Source organism: Chelonia mydas, chromosome 23, assembly GCF_015237465.2.
Source record: "Chelonia mydas isolate rCheMyd1 chromosome 23, rCheMyd1.pri.v2, whole genome shotgun sequence".
In the NCBI taxonomy this organism is placed as follows: domain Eukaryota; kingdom Metazoa; phylum Chordata; order Testudines; family Cheloniidae; genus Chelonia; species Chelonia mydas.
The window spans coordinates 8,652,168-8,677,342 of record NC_051263.2 but is presented as its reverse complement, the minus strand read 5'-3'; the positions used below and the strand labels follow the sequence as shown (position 1 = coordinate 8,677,342).

At 45.2% G+C, this 25,175-nt stretch overlaps 1 protein-coding gene across 1 annotated transcript; it reads right to left on the bottom strand.

The window, feature by feature from the left end:
• Positions 1 to 3,074: 3,074 nt before the first annotated feature.
• On the bottom strand, positions 3,075 to 24,960 carry LOC114021879 (zinc finger protein 436). The gene is made up of 3 exons (XM_037884332.2): positions 24,726 to 24,960; positions 17,597 to 17,710; positions 3,075 to 9,785 (listed from the first exon to the last, which is right to left on the bottom strand). The coding sequence occupies exons 2-3, from the start codon at positions 17,673 to 17,675 to the stop codon at positions 8,917 to 8,919; spliced, it is 948 nt and encodes a 315-aa protein (XP_037740260.1). The 5' UTR covers positions 17,676 to 17,710; positions 24,726 to 24,960; the 3' UTR covers positions 3,075 to 8,916.
• Between the last annotated feature and the right edge of the window lie 215 nt (positions 24,961 to 25,175).

Here is a 25,175-nt window from a genome sequence, read left to right as displayed (position 1 = left end):
GTGGGTATTGTAGTGCTAATAAACGATGGTCACATAAACACCACCCTATACCGGAAACCTACTGACTGCTATTCCTACCTACATGCCTCCAGCTTTCACCCTGACCACACCACACGATCCATTGTCTACAGCCAAGCTCTGCAATACAACCGCATTTGCTCCAACCCCTCAGACAGAGACAAACACCTACAAGATCTCTATCAAGCATTCTTACAACTACAATACCCACCTGCGGAAGTGAAGAAACAGATTGACAGAGCCAGAAGGGTACAGAGAAGTCACCTACTACAGGACAGGCCCAACAAAGAAATAACAGAACGCCACTAGCCGTCACCTTCAGCCCCCAACTAAAACCTCTCCAACGCATCATCAAGGATCTACAACCTATCCCGAAGGACGACCCATCACTCTCACAAATCTTGGGAGACAGGCCAGTCCTTGCCTACAGACAGCCGCCCAACCTGAAGCGAATAGTCACCAGCAACCACACACCACACAACAGAACCACTAACCCAGGAACCTATCCTTGCAACAAAGCCCGTCGCCAACTGTGCCCACATATCTATTCAGGGGACACCGTCACAAGGCCTAATAACGTCAGCCACACTATCAGAGGCTCGTTCACCTGCACATCCACCAATGTGATATATGCCATCATGTGCCAGCAATGCCCCTCTGCCATGTACATTGGTCAAACTGGACAGTCTCTACGTAAAAGAATAAATGGACACAACTCAGATGTCAAGAATTATAACATTCATAAACCAGTCGGAGAACACTTCAATCTCTCTGGTCACACGATTACGGACATGAAAGTTGCGATATTACAACAGAAAAACTTCGAATCCAGACTCCAGCGAGAGACTGCTGAATTGGAATTCATTTGCAAATTGGATACAATTAACATAGCTGCTCCCAGTCTCTATTCAAGCCTAAGTCATTATGCAAGGTAACCTATTTCCCCTTGTTTTTTCCTACCCCACGCCCCCAGACGTTCTTGTTAAACCCTGGATTTGTGCTGGAAATGGCCCACCTTGATTATCATACACATTGTAAGGCGAGTGATCACTTTACATAAGCTATTACCAGCAGGAGAGTGGGGTGGGGGGAGAGAAAACCTTTTGTAGTGATAATCACCCATTTTTTCATGGTTTGTGTGTATAAAAACATCTTCTGTATTTTCCACAGTATGAATCCGATAAAGTGAGCTGTAGCTCACGAAAGCTTATGCTCAAATAAATTGGTTAGTCTCTAAGGTGCCATAAGTACTCCTTTTCTTTTAACAAATCAAGAGGGACTGATCACAGAACTAAAAATTAATGGTAGCTTTGGTACAAATGATCATGACTTAATCACATTTATAATGTGTATGCAGAATAAAGTACAGACCAGTAGTATATACAGAGAGAGTTGGTACTTTAAAGTGACCAGTTACCCAGAGCTGGAAACAATTATGAGCCAAATCATCTGGAGGAAGAACTGAATCAGAAAAGTGGGAATCAAGAAGCCTAATCAAGGAAGAAGGCTGTACTGGTTAAAAACCAATCTGGTTTAGAGGGGAAACGACGGCAACTACAAAAAATAAATATATAACAAAAAGAAGAAAGGGGAAGTTGATAGCAATGAATATAAATCAGAACTTAGGCACTGTAAAAAATTGATAAGGGAAGCAAAGGGACACAAGGAGACATCTATGGCCAGGAGAATGAAAGACAAGAAGGAGCTTTTGAAATATATTAGGAACAAAAAGAAGCCTGACCATGGTATTTCTTCATGAGTAGATGGAAATGGTAAAATTATCAATAATAATTCAGAAAAGGCAGCAGTGTTCAACCAATATTTCTGTTCTGTATTTAGGGGGAAACAGATGATATAGTCTCATATGGTGATAACCCTCTTTCCATTCCACTACTATCTCAGGGTAGAAGCTACTAAATTCAGACATTCTTAAATTAGCAGGTCCAGATAACTTGGTTCCAAGAGTTTTAAAAGAGCTGGCTGCAGAGCTCGCTGGGGAAGTTCATGAAGACTGGAGGAACGATAATGTTGTGCCAATAGTCAAAAAGGGTAAATGGGATCACCTGAGTAATAGGCCTGTCAGCCTGATAATGATCCTATAGCAAATTAATAGAATGGCCAATATGGGACTTGAATTAAAGCAGGGTAATACAATTAATGCAAAGCAACATGAGTTTATGGCAAACAGAGCCACAAATGAATGTGATGCCTTTTTTGATGAGATTACAAGCTTGGTTGATAAAGGTAATAGTGTTGACATAATATACTCAGACTTCTGTAAGGCATGTGACATGGTATTGCACAACATTGTGACTATTTAATATTTTTATCAATGATCTGGAAGAAAACATAAAATCATAACTAATACAATTTGATGACACAAAAATTGGGGGAATGGTAAATAATAAAGAGGACAGGTCACTAATTCAGAGTGATCTGGATAGGCTGGCAAACTGGGCGCAAACAATATGTGTTTTAAGTGTAAATGTATACATCTAAGAACAAAGAATGTCAGCCATATTTACAGAGGCAGTTACTCTGAAAAAGATTTGTGAGTCAAGGCAGCTAATCAGCTGAACAGAAGTTCCTAGTGCAACACTGTGGCTAAAATAATACAGGAGGTTACACTACATGATCATAATGGTCCCCTCTGGCCTTGGAATCTATTAAAATACCAGTAGCTGACTGTATATGTAGCGAGGCCTGGCATGTTGGTTTCTTCAGAGTTATTCCTGTGTAACAAGCCAAAGGTACAACATCAAAGACATGTTTTCAGATGAGATCTTAAGAGAGATGTTGCAGAGAGACAAGATGGCTGTTCTACCTGGCAGGTTTGGAGGTGAAGGCTGTTGCAGGGATAGAGGTGAGATTTTAGGAAGGGCTGAGAGGAGACACACAGTGGATGAGTTATATCAGGGTGACTGGCACAAGACTATGGAGGAGGTGTAAGCAGAAGTCTTTTCTGGACTGGCTCTGGGATGAATGGGGATCCTGCAGGGGTGTCTGTGGATGGGTGTGTGACATTCTTTGCATTCTCTAAATACCGACACCATGAGTGAGAAGAATAACTAGTTTATTGTTCAGCTTGAATTCACAGCTGCACCATCAAGTCAATTGTTTTCTTCAAAACAACATGGCACGTCCTGCCCTAACAACCCCCACTGCCTTCAGGGGGATTGGATGGTGCAGAAGCCAGGGCAGAATTTTGCCCTCGATCAATAATTCTTCAGGATCATCTCCAAATTCTCATATACCTGTTAACATTCTAAGAGTCATCTATTAAGTCTAGTATTTATATCACTATCTCGTCCTTCTTTTAAACAATGCCTTCCTGTCTCTCAATGTATACAATATACATTTCAACATCACATACTCAGAAATCAGCTACTTTGTATGTTCTGCTTCTCCAAGCAGAAGAGGCAACTTGCACTTCACCCTCCAGCAAGCGTTTACCTCCTTATACAATTATTTCTGTAAAGACTTATGACACTTTTAATTTGTAGTGGTTTAAGAGTTTCTTAATGTATTATCTTCTTCAGATTAATTAACCTCTCCATTTTTCTCTATTCTGTCCCACAATGACAAGTTCTAAGGGGTCATCTGCAGGAGACTTCGTATCTGTGAGCTCAGGGCGTGTTTATTAAATCAAAGGGCAGCAAACACATTATACACTTGCGAGGATTTTGGAGCTCTCTCTGCTTTTCTAATCACCTCTTTGTGGTGTAGGCACAAGGATGCACGATGTTGCCAAAGCTAAAATGATGGAAGAATGTGTTCTTCTGAAAAATCAACAGGTTTCAGAGTAACAGCCGTGTTAGTGTGCATTCGCAAAAAGGAAAGGAGGACTTGTGGCACCTTAGAGACTAACCAATTTATTTGCTATTTATTATTTATTATGCTCAAATAAACTGGTAAGTCTCTAAGGTGCCACAAGTACTCCTTTCCTTTTTGAAAAATCAACGTAACTTTGTTTAATTTTCTGGTTCTCATTCATCTTATTCTCTCTTCATTCTGAGTCTTGTTTAGCTTCTTTCTTGCTGGGAAGGTAAATTTTCATTCCTCTTCTCAACAATTGAGTTGGTGACTCTCCCTCGTCTACTAATGCATGCATGGAGCTGATCCAAAGGATTTGTAGCGTCTTCATCCACTTCTTCACCATCTGTACTAAGCTCCTGTTTAGCCCATTTGATCTAAAATGGTTAGAAGTTGAAATCATATGCTTAAAATCTACACCAACTGAAAGCTGCTTAATTTCTGTGGGGGGAACATTCTGTTCTAATAGCACTGAACACTTTGGCCCACTTTCTTAAAGGTATTTTGCTATTGCTCTGCCCACTGTTGCAAAGTGTAGAACTATATTCACAAAGGGATATAGGCTCATAAATCCAACATTTTAGGCATCTCAGACATTCAAAAAATCACCACTCAGTTGCTACCTAAGCCTAAGTCCCCACTAAACACCCAGTTTCTACCAGTTTTAAATGCTTGCTCTGCCTGATTTGAAGGAAGGACTTAAAGCCAGGTTTCCCATCTTACTGGAAAATGCCCTAACCACCAAGCTATTCTGGGTTGGAGCCCTCTCCTGTTGGAGTGACTCCAGTTTGTATATTTACCAGAGCAGGGACTTGAACCTGCTGCTTCTACATCCTAGGCAAGTGTGCTAATCATCAGGCTATTCAGCCTCTCCCTCGTGTCCTTTGGCCCCAGGAATATTTATTTAATACCAAATGGAACAGGTTCAACAGAAGAGCCAGAAAGAGCCACCCCAGAATACCCAATAGCCTGGTGGTATGGGCGCTCACTTGGGAGATGAGAGACCTTGATTCAAATCTCCGCTCCAAATCAGGCAAGGGTTTGAAAACAGGTCTCCCACCTCCCAAGCAAGTGCCAGAACTAGAGCCCTGCAAACCCACGGGTATCCGCTTTATATCCGTGGACGATTTCTGCAGATAGCAGTGTGGCTGGGGACACAAATTTTGTATCTGCGCAGGGCTCTGATGGTAAGAGCCACACCCAGGGCAGGTGGAGCATCCACCGCAGCTCCCCACAGCTGAGAATCTCTCCCACCTGTCGGTCAGATCCTTAAGGCCCAGAACAATGGGAGTACCTTTGTGGAGCTGGGTCCTAACCCCTGCCCTTTCCTGTGCATTTCACTCCTGGCTGGCTACGGTGGCTCCCTGCTCAGCTTGCTGGCTTCTGAGAATCCCTTTATCAGGCACCTAACTTTCCCCATACAATGCTTGGGGAGCCTGGATGCATAACTTAGGGCTGTGAATTCCACTGGGTGGAAGGGCACTGGGGAAATAGGTGTTGAAACACCTAAGTCCCCTTTGTGAATCTACCCCAAGTGACTTAGATGGCTAATTCACACTCTCAAAAGTGACAAACACTTAAGACCCAGATCCTAACTCCTATTGAAATCAATGTCCTTCAATGATTTAGGCTGTTAAGTCACTTTTGAAAATGGGATTTAGCCATCTAAATCACTTAAACCCAGATTTTTAAAGATAGTTAGGTCCTTAACTCCCAGTGGAAGTTAGACACCCTAACTACCCTTAGAAATCTGGGCCTTAAGCCTTGCAATGCTGAATGGAACACTGCCTAAAAACCTTTAAACATCTGGGTTTTTAATCTGGAATTCCATGTCTTACAAAGATACTTTCAAATGTTCACATTTCAGGGTGCAAAGAGCAATAATCAGTAATGAACTTCACTTATTCTTTGCCACATGAGAATCCATGATATCCACTGGCATAGCTGGGCCTGAATCAAGCAGTTCAGATCCACATTCGAACCTCCGCAAAACTTCAGGGTATTCCAATGCAGAGTTTTGATTTGGCCCATCTCTGACCATTTGATAGCCTCTGTAGTATCAGACAGGGAATCATGGGTCTGTAGATTGTATCTCAAGTAGAACAAATAGCTTACTCACATTTGAGAAGCCTCTGGGTTTATTTCTTTTACATATGATTCCCAAATAGCCTCCCTGTAGCATTCACTGGTAAAGTCACTGCAGTATAATAGTTTTATGCCTATGAACAATCATGCCATTCATTGCTGTACATTTATATCTGTAACCTCCATAGTCTCTTGCTGACTGCTGTGCATTACCTTTGGCCATCCTTTCATAATTGTTTTCCCTCTTTGTGGCTTTTCACTTGCTGTGCAAAGGGATCACCAAGCTTATATCTCCATCTCTCTCTTCCTCAGCTTCTTTCTCTAACGCAGCAAGTATGGATAGGGCATCAGCTGGCAACACTTCATTGCTATGACACAGCTTTCTCTCACATCTGTAGCTTTATCATCATACTTTGCACTCTTATAGAACAGGTAATATGCTATAGAGACCTGGGTCTGTTTCAGCCTCTGCTTTCTGGTCAAAATTTCTCCTAGCACTTAAGCAATATCCCAACAGCTCTGTTTGTATTTGTGCATCTAGTTTCTGCATCTCTGTGACCTGAAAGCATAAACTGTAAACTGTCAGCTTTCTTCCCACTATTCCAAAATCAAATTGCGAGGCACCTATTAAGATTTGTACAGGCCTTCAACTTATACAGACCTTTAATCCTGGCTCCTGTACAAGCATCTCTTTCAATTCCTTCCAGGCTTTTCTGATAACTGCAGGACCACCTAATTTTCATTTTCTAGCAGCTCGCTCAAAGCTGATGTTTTTGTAGATGATAAAGTATAATTTTAAGCCAGTCCTAAGCTGGTAGCTAAAGATCACATAGGGAGTGCAGAAAACTGCTGGAGTTCTTGCCAGGAAGAGGGAGACAGTTTGCGGCTCATTTATGGTTCCCTGGTGGCAGTGAAGTGTTGAGTCAAGACTCAAGCTTTTCTTGCCTTCAGAACTGTCTCCCTGCTGGTGACTGAGCATTTTCAAATGTAGATGGTTTAACACAGTGGTTTTTAACCAGACGTGTATCCCTGGGGGTACGCAGAGGTCTTCCAGGGGGTACGTCAACTCATCTAGATCAGTGTTTCTCAACTTGTGGGCTGCAACCCCCAGGGGGGTCGTGGGATGGGTTTAAGGGGGTTGCAAGTACAGAGCTGGCATTAGGGGATGGCAAGCAGGGCAGTTACCTGGGGCCACGTGAAGCTAAGTTACATGTTTCAGCCCTGGGCAGCAGGGCTCAGGCTTCAGCCCCATGCCGCGGGTCTCAGCTTCAGGGGTACAGTAGCCTGGAAAGGTTGAGAACCACTGGTTTAACACACAGCTCAAAAAAATCCTTAGAGTATGTCTTCACTGCAGAGTTAGCTTGGGTCATTAACAGCCGGGCGTGAGTGACCACCCTATAAATCCACACCCACATTACAATGTTCTCACTGGTGCTTCGCTCCCCCACTTGTGTTGCTAGGACTTCTAGAGCTATATCCCATGGTTTTTTGAGCTGCAGTAAGATCAGCCACTCGGATTTTTTCCTAGTGAATTGTGGGAGAACTTGTCAGTCCTTCAGGGCACACAGTCTTCCAATGCCTTCCCATAATTCCACTATCAGCACGCGAGTGATTTAGCCCGCATCTTCATTGCAAATGGGCGGGTTACTAGCCCAAGTGAAAGTGGTACCCAGGCTCCAACCTGCAGCTGTACCCAGGCCAGCTAGCTGGGACAGAAGGCACAGTTAACTTGTGTGAGAGGGTTGTGTGGGAGGTGAGATTAGGGGCAACACCCGGTAAGAGCGAACTCTGCAGCAAAGACAATACTCAAGAAGTTGCAGATCAGCTGACCGCAGAGGAAAGAGTTGGATTTACTTGCTCCACAAGGACTTTGTTGTAAATGGAATCAGAGCTTTGGTCTGAAGTTCATTCTAGCAGGCTGCAAACTGAAGTGAAGCAGGTACTTTTCCAGGCCTTTTCTATGATATTGCGGGTCCACACAATTCATTTGGGCTTTAAAGAAACAATGAGCAATTCCTATCAGAAACACATTAGGTCAAACAAGACAGAGAGATGCTCATACAACTGAATACAGCTGCATCTCTCCTGAGCTTAATTATCAGGTTTCTTTATCAACAATATGAAGAGGTATAACGTACAAAAAGGAAAAGGTTTCCTCCCCACGACCAACGAAACAGGGAACAAACTCCAGGTGTGTTAACTCTGGAAGGCTATTCTGCTTTGGGCTGGTCTGCTTTCCTTAGAGCCCTCCACACCCTAGTCACTGGCCTTAGCCCACTAAGGAAGAAGAAACTAAGGAGAAACTCTTGCCCTGTGTGAAGGTCATACGGACTGACATTCACCACACCCACAGAACCTCAAGGCTGGGAGGTTCATTAGCAAAACAGCCCCAGAAATGTATTTTGGCAGAGCTTGCAAACCCCACGAAAAGGGGCTTTCCCCTCGCTTTTCTCCTTTCTCACACAGAGAACCAGGTCTGGGGAACACGACAGCAATATGGGATAAGTGAGGAATTCTGGCTGGGGAGCTGACAGCTCTGCTGGTGACTCACTGATGTCACTTCACCTCCCTTTCTTTATTTTTAAAATGTCCCTATCTCTCAAACCTGTGGGAGGCCTACTTCATTAGTGTGTGTGAAGAACCAAGATCCTTAAATGCATTGAAGTGCACAGTATTATGAAATCAGGAGGGAGATGTAAGGGAAGTATTACATTCCCCAGCATGCACACGCACAAGAGGGAAAGTCGCTGAACTAAAACAAAAGGTGAACAAAGTGTGAACTTTCCCCTGTTGAGGAGCTGTGCTCGCTGTGGTTCCTACAGGAAAAGCATCTCAAAGTGCCTTGGCAGTCCCTGCTCTTTAGGATACATCCACAAACAGGAAAAGAGGAATCCTATGGCAGGCTGGAGCGGTCCAGTGCCCGGGCTCAGAAGGACAAGCTGGAACGAGCCTGACACCCAGGCTCAGAAGGACAAGCTGGAGCAGGTCCCGCAGCCAGACTCAGAAGAACAGGCTAGAGCAGGCCACCTTGTTGCAGCAGGGGCACGTATAGATCTTGTCCCCTATGTGCGTTCTCTGGTGCTGGACGAGTGTGGAGCTCCGCGTGAAGCTCTTACCGCACTTAGAGCATTTGTAGGGCTTCTCGCCCGTGTGCGTTCTCTGGTGGCTGAGGAGGGTGGAGTTGAGGCTGAAGCATTTGCCACAGTCAGGGCACTGATAGGGCCGCTCCCCCGTGTGGCTCCGCTGATGTCTGGTCAGGGTGTAGCTGCGGCTGAAGCGCTCCCAGCACTGGGTACACTGGTAGGGCTTCTCACCCGTGTGGGTTCTCTGGTGGGTCAGGAGATGCGAGTTCTGGTGGAAGCGCTTCCCGCATATGGTGCACTGGTAGGGCTTTTCGCCTGTGTGGATCCTCTGGTGCGTGATGAGGTGGGAGCTCTGGCTGAAGCTCTTCCCACACTCAGTGCACTTGTAGGGCTTCTCGCCCGTGTGGGTTCTCTGGTGCTCAATGAGGGTTGAGCTGCGACTGAAGCTCTTCCCGCACTCATTACAAATGGTTGGCTTCTCTCGCCGGTGAGTTCTCTGGTGTCTAATGAGATGTGATTTCCGGCCAAAGACCTTCCCACACTCCAGACACGCATTTGGCACCTCCCCTTTGTGGATTCTCTGCTGCTTTCCCAAAGCTCTCTCTTGGGGAGCAGACTTACCCCGTCTCTTCCCTGCAGGCTTTTGGGGCTGCTTTTCTGAGCTCTGCTGACTCTGGGAAACATTTGATTTGGATCTTTTTGATAATGTCCCATGAGGCTCCACTTTCTCAGGCCCTTCCGGCTGAGGACTGTCATCCTCTTCGCTCTCACTTGCAATCTCATCATCTGCTAGGATAAAAAGAGAGAGTAACTGCCTGAGCTCAGGAAAAATGAACCCAGAGAAAGGGGAAATGCAAATAAATAAAACAATGCTGATAAACGTAGAAACTGGGAGCCAGGACTCTGGGCCCTTCCCAAGGGAGATAAGAGGGAAAGAGCTGTTCTTCAGCTTCCTGTCTGAAAACCCAGAGAAAAGAAATGAAGGGAAAGGAGGGGCTCTTAACAGAAATCAGTCAGGTTGGTGGAAAGCGGCGGTCTACCCTGAGGTCACGACAGCTGCTGGTTACACTAACGAACTAAAACAATGAATTTATTTGCGCATAAGCTTTCGGGGGCTAAAACCCCCTTGGGTTTTAGCCCACGAAAACTTATGTCCAAATCAATGTTAGTCTCTAAGGTGCCCCAAGGACTCCTCGTTGTTTTTACTGATACAGACTAACACGGCTACCACTCTGAAACCTGTCACCATGTGAGTAATGAACTAGTATATTGATCATACTGTTTCCTTAGATTCATAGCTATTAAGGTCACATGAGACCATTAGATCATCTAGTCTGACCTCCTGCATAACACAGGCCACAGAACCTCACCCAGCAATTTCTGCATCAAGCCCATATAATGAGCTATATCATATCTTTTAAAAAGATATCCAATCTTGATTTAAAGACTTCAAGTGATACAGAATCCAGCAGTTCTCTAGGTAAACTCTCCCACTGGTTAATTACCCTTACTGTTAAAATAACAGCACCACATTTTTAGTTGGAATTTGTTTAGTTTCAGCTTCCAGCCACTGGATCTTGTTATTCCTTTTGATGCTAGATTAAAGAACTGTTAACGATCAGAAACTTTCTGCTCATGTAGAATCCCTTCTTGACAGTCTCTCTGATAAACTAAATAGAATGAGCTTCTTTAGCCTAACCACTTTATCTGAGCATGAGCTTTCGTGAGCTACAGCTCACTTCATGAAGTGAGCTGTAGCTCACGAAAGCTCATGCTCAAATAAATTGGTTAGTCTCTAAGGTGCCTTTTCTTTTTGTGAATACAGACTAACACGGCTGTTACTCTGAAACCTTCTTTAGCTTGTCACCATAAGGCAGATTTTCCAGACCTCGGCTCATTCTTGTAGCTCTATAATGAACCTTTTCTAATTTTTCAACATTCATTTTGAAGTGTGGACACTACAACTGGACACAGTATCCGGTAATGGTCTCACTGATGCCATATACACAGGCAACAGAACCTTCCTCCTCCTAACTGATATTCCCCTACTTATGAATACAAGGATTGCGTTCACCCTCTAAGCTACAACATTGTACTCGTAGCTCTTGTTTAATTGTCTATCTATCACTATTTCTAAGTCACTGCTTTCCAGGATACAGTCCCCTAGTCTATAAGTGTGACCACAATTCTTTGATCCTCAGTGTGTGACCTTGCATTTGGCTATGTTATTTACCCCTCCAACAATTTGTGTCACCAGCAAGGATTTTATATTTTTTTCTGTTAGTATATAGGTCTGTTTGTTAGCCTGGGATAGAATTTGGGGTTTGACTTTTTGATACTCTTATATTAAAATGTGTAAAAAAGGGACAAAGGCACTGTGATGTTGCTTCTGCCTAGTCAGATGGATTTGTTAGTACAATGGGAACAGACAAGAGCAGTGAAAGCCTTACTCAAGAGCACACTTTAAGATTGCCTTGAGATAGGGGTTGAGGCAAAGTCAAGCAACCAGTCAGGAGGGGCAATGGGTCTGGCGGGGGGGAGGGGAAGTATAAAACACTAAAAGACCAGAGAAATGCCCATCCCTGACCGGAGCACATCACTCCTCGCCCCTCCCATGGGGTACAAAAGGGGTGGGATGAAGACCCCAGACCCAAAATGGAACATGACCATAAGTTGTAATGTGTGGGACTGTGGGTTTGCATTGCAGGTAGATTTGGGCCTGCTAAGGAAGAGGAGATGGGAATAGGGAAAATGGTGAATGGGAAATGAGAATGGGGAACAGGGACACAGCCAAGGCTCTGCGGCGTCAGAGCTGGGAAGTGGGACATGGAGTAAATGCTCTGCAGTGTCAGAGCTGGGAATGGAACCCTGGGAAACAGACTCTGCGGACGTGTAGAGCTATGGTCATGTTTGCTTGGAACTAACCCCAATAAACATCACATTGGCTGCACTTTGGACTTCTGGTCTTCTGCTTTCTTTCTGCATGACAAGAACCAGGGGAGGGGTGAAGGGAAATCCCTCTAACAACTTCCACTTCATTGATAAAGATATTGAATAGTACTGGGCCACGAACAAAGCCGTGTGGGACCCCACTAGAAACAGCTGACTGGATGATGATTTCCCATGTACATTTTGATGTCTATCAATTAACCAATTTTTAATCCTTTTAATATGGGCTACAATGATTTTGTATAATGCCTTTTTTTTTTTTTTAAATCACAATGTCACAGACTTGAAGGCCAGAAGGGACCATCATGACTATCCTGTCTGACCTCCTGCATGTTACAGGCCACAGAACTTCGCCCACCCACTCCTTTAATAGACCCATAATCTCTGGCTGAGTTACTGAAGTCCTCAAATCATGATTTAAAGACTTTCAGAGAATCCACCATTTATTCTAGTTTAAACCAGCAAGTGACCCATGCCCCATGCTGCAGAGGAAGCCAAAAAAAACCAACCCAATCTCACCTGGGGGGAAAATTCCTTCCCGACCCCACATCTGGCAGTCAGTTGGACCCTGAGCATTTCAGCAAGAACCAACAGCCAGACACCAGGGAAAGAATTCTCTGTAGTAACTCAGAGCCCTACCCATCTAGTGTCCCTCCACCAGCCATTGGGGATATTTGCTACCAGCAGTCAAAGATGGGCCACATGGCATTGTAGGCAGTCTCCTCATACCATACCCACCATAAACTTATCAAGCTCAATCTTGAAGCCAGTTAAGTTTTTTAGCCCCACTGCTCCCCTTGGAAGGCTGTTTCAGAAGTTCTCTCCTCTGATGGTAAGACACCTTCATCTAATTTCAAGCCTAACCTTGCTGATGGCCAGTTTAGCCATTTTTTCTTGTCTCAACACTGACACTTAATGTAAATAACTCCTCTCCCTCTCTGGTATTTATAGAGTGCAATCATATGTCCCCATAGCCTTTGTTTGGTTAGGCTAAACAAGCCAAGTTCTTTGAGTCTCCTCTCATAAGGTAGGTTTTCCACTTCTCTGATCATCCTAGTAGCCTTTCTCTGCACCTGTTCCAGGTTGAATTCATTTTTCTTAAATATGGGAGACCAGAACTGCACACAGCATTCCAGATGAGGTCTCACCAATGCCTTGTATAATGGTGCTAACACTTCCCTATCTACTGGAAATACTTTGCCTGATGCATCCTAGGACTGCATTAGCCTTTTTCACGGCCACATCACATTGGTGGCTCATAGTCATTCTGTGATCAACCAACAGACCCACGTCTTTCTCCTCTGTTACTTCCAGCTGATACGTCTCCAGTTTATAGCAAAAATTCTTGTTATTAGTCCCTAAAGGCATGACGTTGTGATATTAAATTTAGTTCCATTTCTATTATTCAAGTTTTCAAGGTCACCCAGATCTTCCTGTATGATATTCCGGTCCTCCTCGTATTGGCAATATGTCCCAACTTATCCACTTTTCGTGCCAAGCTCATGAATGAAAATGTTAAGTAAGATTGGTCCCAAGACTGATCCCTGAGGAATTCCACTCGTAACCTCCCTCCCGTCTGACAGTTCACCTTTCAGTATGAACCATTGTATTCTTTTCTTTACCCAGTTCCTTATTCACCTTTCAGTTGTCATATTAATCCCCATCTTCTCCAATTTAATTAATAACATCCGCTGTGGAACTGTATCAAATGCCTTACTGAAATCCAGGTAGATTAGATCTACTGTATTTCCTTTGTCTACAAATTCAGTTATCTTCTCAAAGAAAGAAATCAGGTTGGTCGAGAATTATTTACCTTTTATAAAACCATGTTGTATTTTAGCCCAATTACTGTTTACCTTTGTCCTTAACTAGTTTCTCTTTCAAAATTTGTTCCAAGACATACATTATAGAAGTCTAAGTATATTATGACAATACAAGGGCCTTTATAAACCAAATACGTAATGTCATCAAAAAATGATAAAACTTATTTGACAAGACCTATTGTTAAGGCTGTGATGGGTTCAGTCACAGAGACCCCCTTGGGACTGTCACCTGATGTGCCGAAACTATCTCTGAGCCCATTTTCTTTGCCAGCTTGGGACTCCAGAACCCTGTCTTGTTGAGTCAGACACGCTAGCCTGCTGCAGCACAGACCCAGGGTCTGACCCACGCCCCCAAAGCTGCAGACTTAACTGAAAACAGCTCAGCAAGTACTCTTGTCTCCAGCACCCAGCTCCCAATGGGATCCAAACCCCAAATAAATCTATTTTACTCTTTTTAAAACTTATACAGGGTAAACTCATAAAGTGTCCACCCTCAAAAAAAACACTGATAGAGAGATATGCACAGCTGTATGCTTCCCCAGGTATTAATCACTTACTCTGGGTTAATTAATAAACAAAAGTGATTTTATTAAGTATAAAAGTAGGATTTAAGTGGTTTCAAGTAATAACAGACAGAACAAAGTAAGTTGCCAAGCAAAATAAAACAAAACACGAAAGTCTAAGCCTAATACATTAAGACACTGACTACAGGTAAATCTCACCCTCAGAGATGTTCCAATAATCTTCTTTCACAGACTAGACTCCTTCCTAGTCTGGGCCCAATCCTTTCCCCTGGTACAGTCCTTGTTAGTTCCAGTTCAGGTTGTAACTAGGGGATTTCTCATGACTGGCAGCCCTCTTTGTTCTGTTCCACCCCCTTTTATAGCTTTGGCATAAGGCGGGAATATTGTCTCTCTCAGTCCCCACCCCTCCTTTTAAATTGAAAAGCACCAGGTTTAAGATGGATTCCAGTACCAGGTGACATAGTCACATGTCCTGTGAGACCCCAACCGTCCATTCTTCCCAGCCTGACTCACAGAAACACAGGAAGGCTTGCAAGTAAACAGAGCCATTTACAACCAATTGTCCTAGTCAATGGGAGTCATCAACATTCTAAACCATCATTAATGACCCACACTTTGCATAATTACAATAGGACTTCAGAGTTATACTTCATATTTCTAGTTTTAGACACAAGAATGATACATACATACAAATAGGATGACCACACTCAGTAGATTATAAGCTCTGTAATGATATCTTACAAGAGACCTTTTGCATAAAGCATATTCCAGTTACATCATATTGACACATATAAACATATTTTTATAAAGCATATGGAGTGCAAAGTCACACCCTCCTCCTGAACATACTGCCGGAGTAGTCTTGGACACTGTCCATGGTGGAGGCAGTACATGTAAAACCCCTGTTTGTCTCTGGTTACACACCTTTCCAGTACCTTTAAACCCTGTGATGTCATTCCTAGGTGTTCTCGTGAAGTTTTGGGTTCCTGGTCCCTGGGTGCCTGAAAACATGTGTGTGTGTGTGTGTGGGGGGGGCATTCTGGAGTGCAACGTCCCAAAGGCTAAATTTTAGTCACGGGTATTTTTAGTAAAAGTCATGGATAGGTCACGGGCAGTAAACAAAAATTCACGGCCTGTGACCTGTCTATGACTTTTACTATGTACCCCTAACTAAAACTTGGGCCAGGGGACTGCGCGTGCTCGGAGGGACGGGATGGGGGTGCTGCGGGTGCTGGTGGCCCAGGACCCCTGCTGGTGCTGGGGAGGAGGCGGGTGGCGGTGCGTAGCCCAGGACCCCCACTGGTGCTGGGGGGTTTGGGGGTTGGCGGGGCTGGCAAGCTCCCTATCCAGCATGTCCCTGTAGCTTGGGGCTTTGTGTGCTGCTCCCGCCACAAACGGCAGTTCTGCAGCTCCCATCGGCCAGGAACTGCAGCCAATGGGAGCTGTGGGGCCGGTGCCTGCGGGTGCGGGCAGTGCGTGGAGCCCGCCTGGCCGCTCCGCCTAGGAACTGCAGGGACATGGCGGTGGGAGCCAGGGACCGCCACCACTCCCCCCCGCCCCCCAGGTAAGTGCTCACATGCACCCCAACCCACTGCCCCATCCCTGAGCCCCCTTCCACACACCCAAACTGCTGCTGCTAGCCCAGCCCCTGAGCCAGCACCGGCTGTTGCCGAAGTCATGGAAAGTCATGGAATCTGTGACTTTCGTGACAGACACACAGCCTACTATCCATAAAACCCTGTTATGCTACAATCCGTTAATTATTTACTGAGTCCCAGATCAGCCTTTCCATGATTTTGTTTGGGACAATGTCACACGAACTAGCCTATATAGTTCATAGATTGCAAGACAAGATGAGACCATTGTGATCATCCAGTCTGGCCTCCTGGATAACACAGGCCAGAGAACCAGGCCAAATGATCACATCATTTAGAAAAATATCCAATCTTGATTTAAAAATTGTCATTGATGGAGAATGCATCACAACCCTCAGTAAATTGTTCCAACGGTTAATTACCCTCATTGTTTAAAATGTATGCCAATTTCCAATCTGAACTTGTCTAACTTCAACTTCCAACCATTGGATTGTGTTATTCTTTTCTCTGTTAGATTGTTCCCCATGTAGGCACTTATAGACAGTAATCAAGTTGCCCCTTAACCTACTCTTTGTTAAGCTAAACAGATTGAGCTCGGAGTCTGTCACTATAAGGCAGGTTTTCTAATCCTTTAATCGTTCTCATGGCTCTCCTCTGGACCTTCTCCAATTTATCGACATCCTTCCTGAATTGTGGACACCAGAACTAAACGCAGTATTCTAGCAGTGGTCACACCTGTGACAAATACAGAGGGAAAACAGCTTCCCTACTGCTGCTCAAAATTGTATGCATTCTAGGATCACATCAGCCCTTTTAGTCACAGCATTGCAGTGGGAGCTGATGTCCACCTGATCATCTACCACTACCACCACATCTTGTCCAGTCATTGCTTCCTGGGATAGAGTCCCCTATCCTGTAAATATGGCCTGCATTCTTCATTCCTAGGTGTATACATTTGCATTTAGCTATATTAAAATCCATATTATTTTACCAAGTGATCCTATTTATTCTTTTAAAATATTGTTACATTAGCTTTTTTCCAGTCCTCTGGAACTTTCCTGGTGTACTAAGATTCATTAAAAGTCAACCTTAATGGTTCAGAGAGCTCATCACTTAATTGTTTTAATTACAAATTGTTGGTCCTGCTGGTGTAAACATGTCTAATAGTTGCTGTTTAACATCCTCCCTAGTTACTGATAGAATATAAAATATTTCATTATCACGCTAAGCTCTGACTACATCATTCTACTCCTTTCTAAATACAGAACAGAAACATTTATTGATACTTCCGCCTTTTCTGTATTATGATTGACAGCACTGCTTTCTTTATCTATTACTGGATCTATATCCTTTGTAGAATTTTGTTCCTGACAGACACATATAAATAAATCTCATTGTCCTATTATCCTGGCTACATATTTTTCATTGATCCCTTTAGTTTCCTTTATCATCTGCATTTCCTAACTGCAGACTAGGACTCTTTGCCAACAATTTACTCATTTTTTCTTGTATCTGTTTTTTACTGCTGCTTTCATTTCCCTTCTTTATCTGGATATGTTTATTTCACTTTTAACCCCTTCTAGCCTTAAAATCTCTGAACAAGATGAAGTGAGACAGAACTATGGTGCTTGCAATAGTTTTGCTGGAATTCCAGCTTTATACTTGGCAGGGAGATGTTTTCTCAGTTGGTTTAACTTCTTCCTCACCTGGGTGGGTGTCTTTTGAGAGTTTCCTTTCTGTGAAGTCCTGGAAACTTGGGACCCAAAGATCTTCCCATTTTGCCATTTGGATGAGCACAGCAGAGTCAGCGATTCCACTCACTGCAAAGCAAAGAAGTCGGTTCAGTATTCCCCAAATAGATTTTACCTGCTGTGGCCCATGATGTAGGCTCATCCCTTTCATGGGTGGAGGTTGATATGTATTTGCATAAATGGGAAAATGGATACAGAAACTAGGCATTGCTAAAATTGATCAGACTCAAGGTCCATCGAGTCCAGTTCCCTGTCTATGCCAGTAGCCAGTAAAAGATGGGGTTTTTTGGTGTAAGAACCCCACAGTAGCAGCTATGGGACAATCTGCCCCCACCCTTCCAATAGGTCTCACAGAATCACAGAAATGTAGGGCTGGAAGGGATCTAAAGGGCTTATTTAGTTCAGCTCAGCCCCTCCCCAGCCCTCCCATGCAGGGCCAGGTATACCTAGACCATCCCTGACAAGGGTTTGTCCAGCCTGTTCTTAGAAACGAACCTTGGAAGCCTGTTCCAATACTTAACCACCCTTATAGTTAGAAAGTTTTTCCTAATATCCGACCTAAAACTTCTTTGCTGCAGATTAAGCCAATTACTTCTTGTCCTATCTTCAGTGGACATGGAGAACAATTGATCATGATCCTCTGTATAACAGCCCTTAATATATTTGAGGACTTCTCATATTTCCACTGTCTTCTTTTCCCAAGATTAAACATGCCCAGATTTTTCCCCCCAACATTTCCTCATAGGTCAGCCTGTCTAAACCTTTTATCATTTTTGTTGCTTTCCTCTGGACTCTCTCCAGTTCAAGTGTGGTGCCCAAAACTGGACACGATATTTCAGCTGAGTAGAGCAGACCAACTACCTCCAGTGTCTTACACACAGCACTCCTGTTAATACACCCCAGAATGATATTAGTGTTGTTTGCAACTGCATCACATTGTTGGCTCACGTGATGATCTCTTACAATATCCAGAACCTTTTCTGCACTACTACCACCTAGCCAGTTATTCCCCTTTTCGTCTTTGTGCATTTGATTTTTCCTTTCTAAGTGTAGTACTTTGCACTTGTCTTTATTGAATTTCATCTTACTGATTTCAGACTCCAGTTTGTCAAGGTCATTTTGAATTCTAATCTTGTCCTTCAAAGTGCTTGCAACCCTTACCAGATTGCTGTTGCCTGAAAATTTTATAAGCATACTATCCACTCCGTTCTCCAAATCGTGAATGAAAATGTTGAATAGTACCAGACCCAGGACAATGTTATCCCAGTCTGACAATGAAACGCTGATAACTAGTCTTTGAGTTTTGTCTTTCCACAAGTTGTGCACACACCTTACAGTAAATTAACCTAGACCACATTTCCCTAGTTTCCTTATGGGAATGTCATGTGGGTCTGTGTCAAAAGTCAAGCTATCTACTCTTTGCTCTTAAGCAAAGTAAGCAGTCATGGGATAAGAGGGAAGGGCCTTTCATGGATCAGTAAACAGTTAAAAGACAGGAAACAAAAGGTAGGAATAAATGGACAATTTATACAGTGGAAAGAGGTAAATAGCGGGGTCCTCCAAGGACTGGGACAAGTGCTGTTCAACATATTTATAAATGATCTGGAAACGGAGGTGAACACTGCACTGCAGACAATACAAAATAACTCAAGATAGTTAAGTCCAAAGCTGACTGCAGAGTTACAAAGGGATCTCACAAAACTGGGTGACTGGACAACAAAATGGCAGATGAAATTCAATGATGGTAAGTGCAAAGTGCTCACTGGAAAACATAATCCCAATTACAGATACAAAATGTGGCGGTCTAAACTATTTGTTAGCACTCAAGAAAAAGATCTTGGAGCGGCTATGGAGTTCGTGAAAACATTAGCTCCATGTGTCGCCGCAGTCAAAAAAAGCGGACAGAATGTTAGGAACCATTAGGAAAGGGATAGATAATAAGACAGAAAATAGCCTAATGCCACTACATAAATCCATGATACGCCCACACCTTGAATCCTGCATGCAGTTCTGGTCGTCTCATCTCAAAAAAGATGTATTACAATTGGAAAAAGTTCAGAGATAGACAACAAAAATGATATGGGGTATGGAGCAGCTTCCATCTGAGGAGAGATTTAAAAGACTGTTCATCTTAGAAAAGAGGTGACTACGGGGGAATACGACAACCGTCTGTAAAATCACGAATAGTGCGGAGAAAGTGAATAAGGAAGTGTTATTTATCCCTTCACACAAAAAAAGAAGCCAATGAAATTAACAGGCAGCAGATTTTAAAAAAAAACGTAGAGAAGACTTCTTCACACAGTGTTCAGTCAACTGTGGAACTCATTGAAAATGGATATTGTAAAGGCCAAAAGTATAACCGAGTTCCAAAAAGAATGAAATAAGTTCATGGAAGATCGGTACATCAATGGCTATTAGCCAAGATGTAAAGGACGCAACCCCATGCTCTGGGTGTCCCTAAACCAGTGATTGCCATAAACTGGGACTGGACAACAGGGGATGGATTACTTGGTAATTGCCCTGTTCTGTTCATTCCCTCTGAAGCATCTGGCACCAGCCCCTGTCAGAAGACAGGATACTGGGGTAGATGGACCATTGATCTGACACAGTATGGCCATTCTTATGTTCCATAGGCCATAACCCCATTAAAGAAGGAAATTAGTTTGTTTTGGCATGATTTGTTATTGACAAATCCATGTTGGCTCTTACTTGTTACCCTATTTTCCTCTAGGAGTTTACAAATTGTTTAATAATGTATTCCTGTATCTTTCCAGGTATCGAAGTTAGACTGACTGGTCTATAAATCCTCACGTCCTATTTGTTCCCCCTTTTAAAGATGGACACAAACATAATGCCTTTCTCCAGTCTTCTGGGACCTCACCCCTTCTCCACAAGCTCTTGAAGATAATCACGAATGGTTCTCTAAGATTGATTCATCTAGTTCAGGGGGTGGCCAACCTGAGCCTGAAAAGGAGCCAGAATTTACCATTGTACATTGCCAAAGAGCCACAGTAATCATCCATAGGCTTGATCCTAAGCCCATCATCCATTGGCTTATGGTACATTTCATCAGTCCCTGCCAACTTGAATACATCTAACTTATCTAAATATTCTTTAACATGTTCTTTCCCTATTGTGACTTGTGTACCTTCCCCCTTGTTGTTAAAATTGTGTTGAGCATCATAAGGCAACTTTCTACAATATCTTTGGGAGACCAAAGTGTATTAAGTGTTGTGGCAGGTTGCCACAGTCAGTGAGGCCTACAAAATAATGGGCTTAAAACAATTCTATAAACTCTGCTACCCTGACCTAAAACCAGGGTTCGCGGACAAAGATCATAGAGATAAAACTGTTGTTGGGAAATTGGCAGGCCACTATGTGGAGAGTCAGCCTGGGTTTGATAGAAAACCTAACAATGAAGGGATGGGATCAGATCACAGGGACTGAGCGCAAGCAGAGGCCCACATGTGGCAGCAGGGAAGCCCTGGGATGGGCGGGACAAAGCAGTGTCTCATCTGTGATCAGCCATGTCACTTTGCCTGCGACTGCCTGCTCCGCCCAGTACAATGCTCAAAAAGCCAGCTGCAACCCCAGTCTCACAGAGTTAACTGGGTGACAATCTCCAGAGGGAGGGAGTCACATAGTACACTGATGGCATACAATGTTCATGCTGAGCCAATCACACCCCAAACTACTGCCCATATGTCATGCTGCACCCTCTTAGGTGCAGACCCATTGGACCCTCAGTGGGATGGAAGGTGGCAGTCAATGGGGAGACATTAATTGAATAGAGAGATACCAGGACCAGGAGAGATACCAAGAGAGATAGTTAAGCTTCATGTCCTGAAACCCCATCAAATGCTCTTAGGGTGTGAAACGTGGCTAAAAACTCCTGGTATAAGAGCCTTCACTCAACCTACACCACAGGTTTCTATACAGACTCAGGAAGGCCTGGGGCACAAGGGGTAAGTGTACTGTCAGATATTCCATATTCTTTGCTTTGGGGAATAATATGGCTCTAAAAACAGAAGGGATGAATCAGACCCCCTCTGCTAACTCCAGGCCTTCAAGGGACTGTGTTATCATAGAATATCAGGGTTGGAAGGGACCTCAGGAGGTCATCTAGTCCAACCCCTTACTCAAAGCAGAACCAATCCCCAATTTTTGCCCCAGATCCCTAAACGGTCCCCTCAAGGATTGAACTCACAACCCTGGGTTTAGCAGGCCAATGGTCAAACCACTGAGCTATCCCTTCACCCCCCACTGCTAACAGGAGTAGCTGAAAAGGTGGTGTTGGGGGTGGGAGAAGGGAAGGGTCATATCCACCCTGCCAGTATCCAAGAGGAATCAGGTTACTTTCTCAGTATATGCAAACAAATACCTGAGAAGAGGGTGGGTGAGATAGCCGCCTACTCCAGGGGACAGAGTAGCAGCTGTGTTAGTCTGTATTCGCAAAAAGAAAAGGAGTACTTGTGGCACCTTAGAGACTAACCAATTTATCTGAGCATAAGCTTTCGTGAGCTACAGCTCATTTCATCGGATGCATCCGAGGAAGTAAGCTGTTGCTCACGAAAGCTTATGCTCAAATAAATTGGTTAGTCTCTAAGGTGCCACAAGTACTCCTTTTCTTTTTACTCCAGGGGAGTGAGGAGACCTACTGAATTAAAGGGAAACCCTCTGGGTCCTGAAGCCCAGGCCAGGGAAATAACTTCTCTGACTACTCTTTCCAGGGAGCCAGTGGAAGTACAGAGCATGGGGATGACAGTGACTCCAGCCAAAAGTAGGGACACTGAAGTAGCTGCAGTGCACTGCTCAATCTATCCAAGGGTGGGAAATGCCCAAGTGTAAGGCAGCTGCTTGGGAGATGACAATGGTAACTACAACCAGCAAAGAAGGGGAAATTCTCCCCAGAGTCCATGACTGCCTGACGACCTGTCAAAATGTAAAGGACCCTGAGCCTGCTGGAGGAAAATCTGTTGCACTCCTTGACTCAATATACAGAGATGAAAAGGCCACCCCATTGGGATGGGGGATCAATACTCCTCCCATTCCCCCATAGACGCTGAGGTAAAGCCACAGGAGCCCCCGGGGCCCCAACCTCTGAGGAGGTGTCCAGAAAGGAATTTGGCTATGGGGGATGTTTCAAGACTCTCTCTTGTCCAACCCCTCTGCTGTAAAAGCAACATCTGGTTGAGAGCCGCTTCACAGGGAGGCAGCCCTCTTTATTTCTCTCTTTTGTCCAACGAATACATGGGGACTGAACCCACTGCCAGAGGAGCTGATACCTTGAGGGACAAATGGACACCACACACCCTCCCTAAAAACCAGACGGAAGGTGGGGGTGGGAGGACCAGGTCTCAAGTTCACACCCAAAGGTTTTGGGGGAACAAGGGCAAGAGGGGGAAAGCAGGAGCTTCACCCTGTAGGTTCTAACAGGAGAAATTATATAGGATGATTGTTAAACAACTGTACAGTTTTTGAGGGATGTATGCTGACTTGCTAGCAGAATGTTTATTACATGCATAGGTGAAATATTAACTTATGAAAGGTAATGGCTTAAACTCCATTCAGGGAATAAACCTGTGGATTCCTCTAGGATGCCAGTCAAGCACCACAGTTACACCCACTTATTTAGGGAGGAGATGAGACAGACAAGGCAACTTCCCATAATATCTATGGAAGACCATATCATATTGAGTATATAAATGGTTTATGTATCATTTGTGGGCCAGGGATTGTATACACTCCATGGTGGGGAGATGGATACCACCGCTCCTCCAGGAAGTGAAAACAGTAATAAATGATTAAGGCAAATCGCTCATGTTATAAGATCTCCAGAGAGGTACCACTGGCTAGGGAAGCTCATATATTCTGATTCAAACCGGATGCTACACAAATCAACAGACAAAAAGGGGACTTCTGGATAAGTAGCCCAATAAATAGTAACTTCCCCCCCATTTTATCTAAAGAATAAACATTCTTGCTTAGAAAGAGCTGAGTGATTGCTTTCTCTCCAAGGACTATGAAAGTTAAGACAGGCAGATGGTTTGCTGGGGACATCACAGTGTAATCTAGGGACCTGTGCAGCCTTAAAACCCCTGGTCAAGAGAGAATAAGACATGCATGTCTGTCCAAAAGAGGTGATGTCTCAGAGCCAGAAACTTTTAAGTGGGTGCCTTGGGGGACCACAGAGAGGGAGTACAGGTGCAGTTACCTTGAAACTGACAATCTGGTCACAAGTAATCATCTTAGTTAAGAATGTCGCAAAACACAAATTAAACATCTCAGCCTTCTTGATGTCACCGGTTATTAGCTTTCCTTCCCTGCTACGCAGCGGACTTACACTTTCCTTCACCTTTCTCTCCCTCTTAATGTATTTTTAGAAACTCCTCTTATTACCTTTGTATGTCCCTTGCTAGGCATAACTCATTTCCTGCCTTAGCCTTTCCGATTTTGTCCCTGCAGGCTTGTGCTACTCTTCCCCACATCCCCTTAGCAATCTGTCCATATGGCCACTTTTTGTGGGATTCCTCTTCGATTTTCAGCTCATTCCCATGCGCCTCATGGAGCCATATTGGCCTCCCCTTCCTGCTCCTTCCTTCTGATCCAGTCCCATTTGCCTCCTCCTCTGCCAGACCATTGCTCCTTCTCTTACCCAAGTGGGCCGCGGGCGGGGGGGGGCGGGGCGCCCCGGCAGACCGAGGGGGCGAGGGGAGACCGAGGGGGGGGGGGCGCCCCGGCAGACCGAGGGGCGGAGGGGAGACCGAGGGGGGGGGCGCCCCGGCAGACCGAGGGGCGGAGGGGAGACCGAGGGGGGGGGCGCCCCGGCAGACCGAGGGGCGGAGGGGAGACCGAGGGGGGGGGGGCGCCCCGGCAGACCGAGGGGCGGAGGGGAGACCGAGGGGGGGGGGCGCCCCGGCAGACCGAGGGGGCGAGGGGAGACCGAGGGGGGGCGCCCCGGCAGACCGAGGGGGAGGGGGGGGCCTTCTCCCCTTTCCCCTCCCGGGGGGGGGCTGCAGGCGCCCTTTAACGAGGGAGCCCCCGCCGTTACCGCCCCCTGGGGGCTCGCCCCGCCCCCACTCACCGCTCCGGCCGCGGGGGCTGCGCGCAGGGGGAAGGGCCGGGGGCCTCCGGGGTCCCGGAAGCGGCTTGGACGGCGGCTTCCGGTGGGGGCCGGAAGCTCCCACAGCGCGGCCCCGCCCCCCCCGTCCCGGCTGCGGGGCCGGTTTTAACCCATCACGCGCCGGAGGCCCGCGAGGCGGCTTGAGCGTCCCCGGGGCCGGGCTGGCCCGGGACGTCCCCGGGGGGTCGCTGCGTGTCCCCGGGGCCGGGCTGGCCCTAGACGTCCCCAGGGAGTTGCTTGCGTGCAGGGCTGGCTCTAGGATTTTTGCTGCCCCAAGCAAAAAAAAATTTTGGCTGCCTCTGCTTTTTTTCCTTGCCCCCGGCTCCGCCCCAACTCGGCCCCTTCCCCAAATCGCCGGCCCTGCCTCCTCCCCCGGGCCTGCCACATTTCTTCTTGATACAGCAGCAGGAA

Excerpts from the sequence above, each read along its gene's own strand:
- LOC114021879 (XM_037884332.2), bottom strand. The coding sequence starts at position 17,675 with ATGGCAAAATGGGAAGATCTTTGGGTCCCAAGTTTCCAGGACTTCACA. Across the intron at positions 9,786-17,596 it reads CTCAAAAGACACCCACCCAG|ATGATGAGATTGCAAGTGAG; the intron begins GTGAGGAAGAAG and ends TTATCCTAGCAG.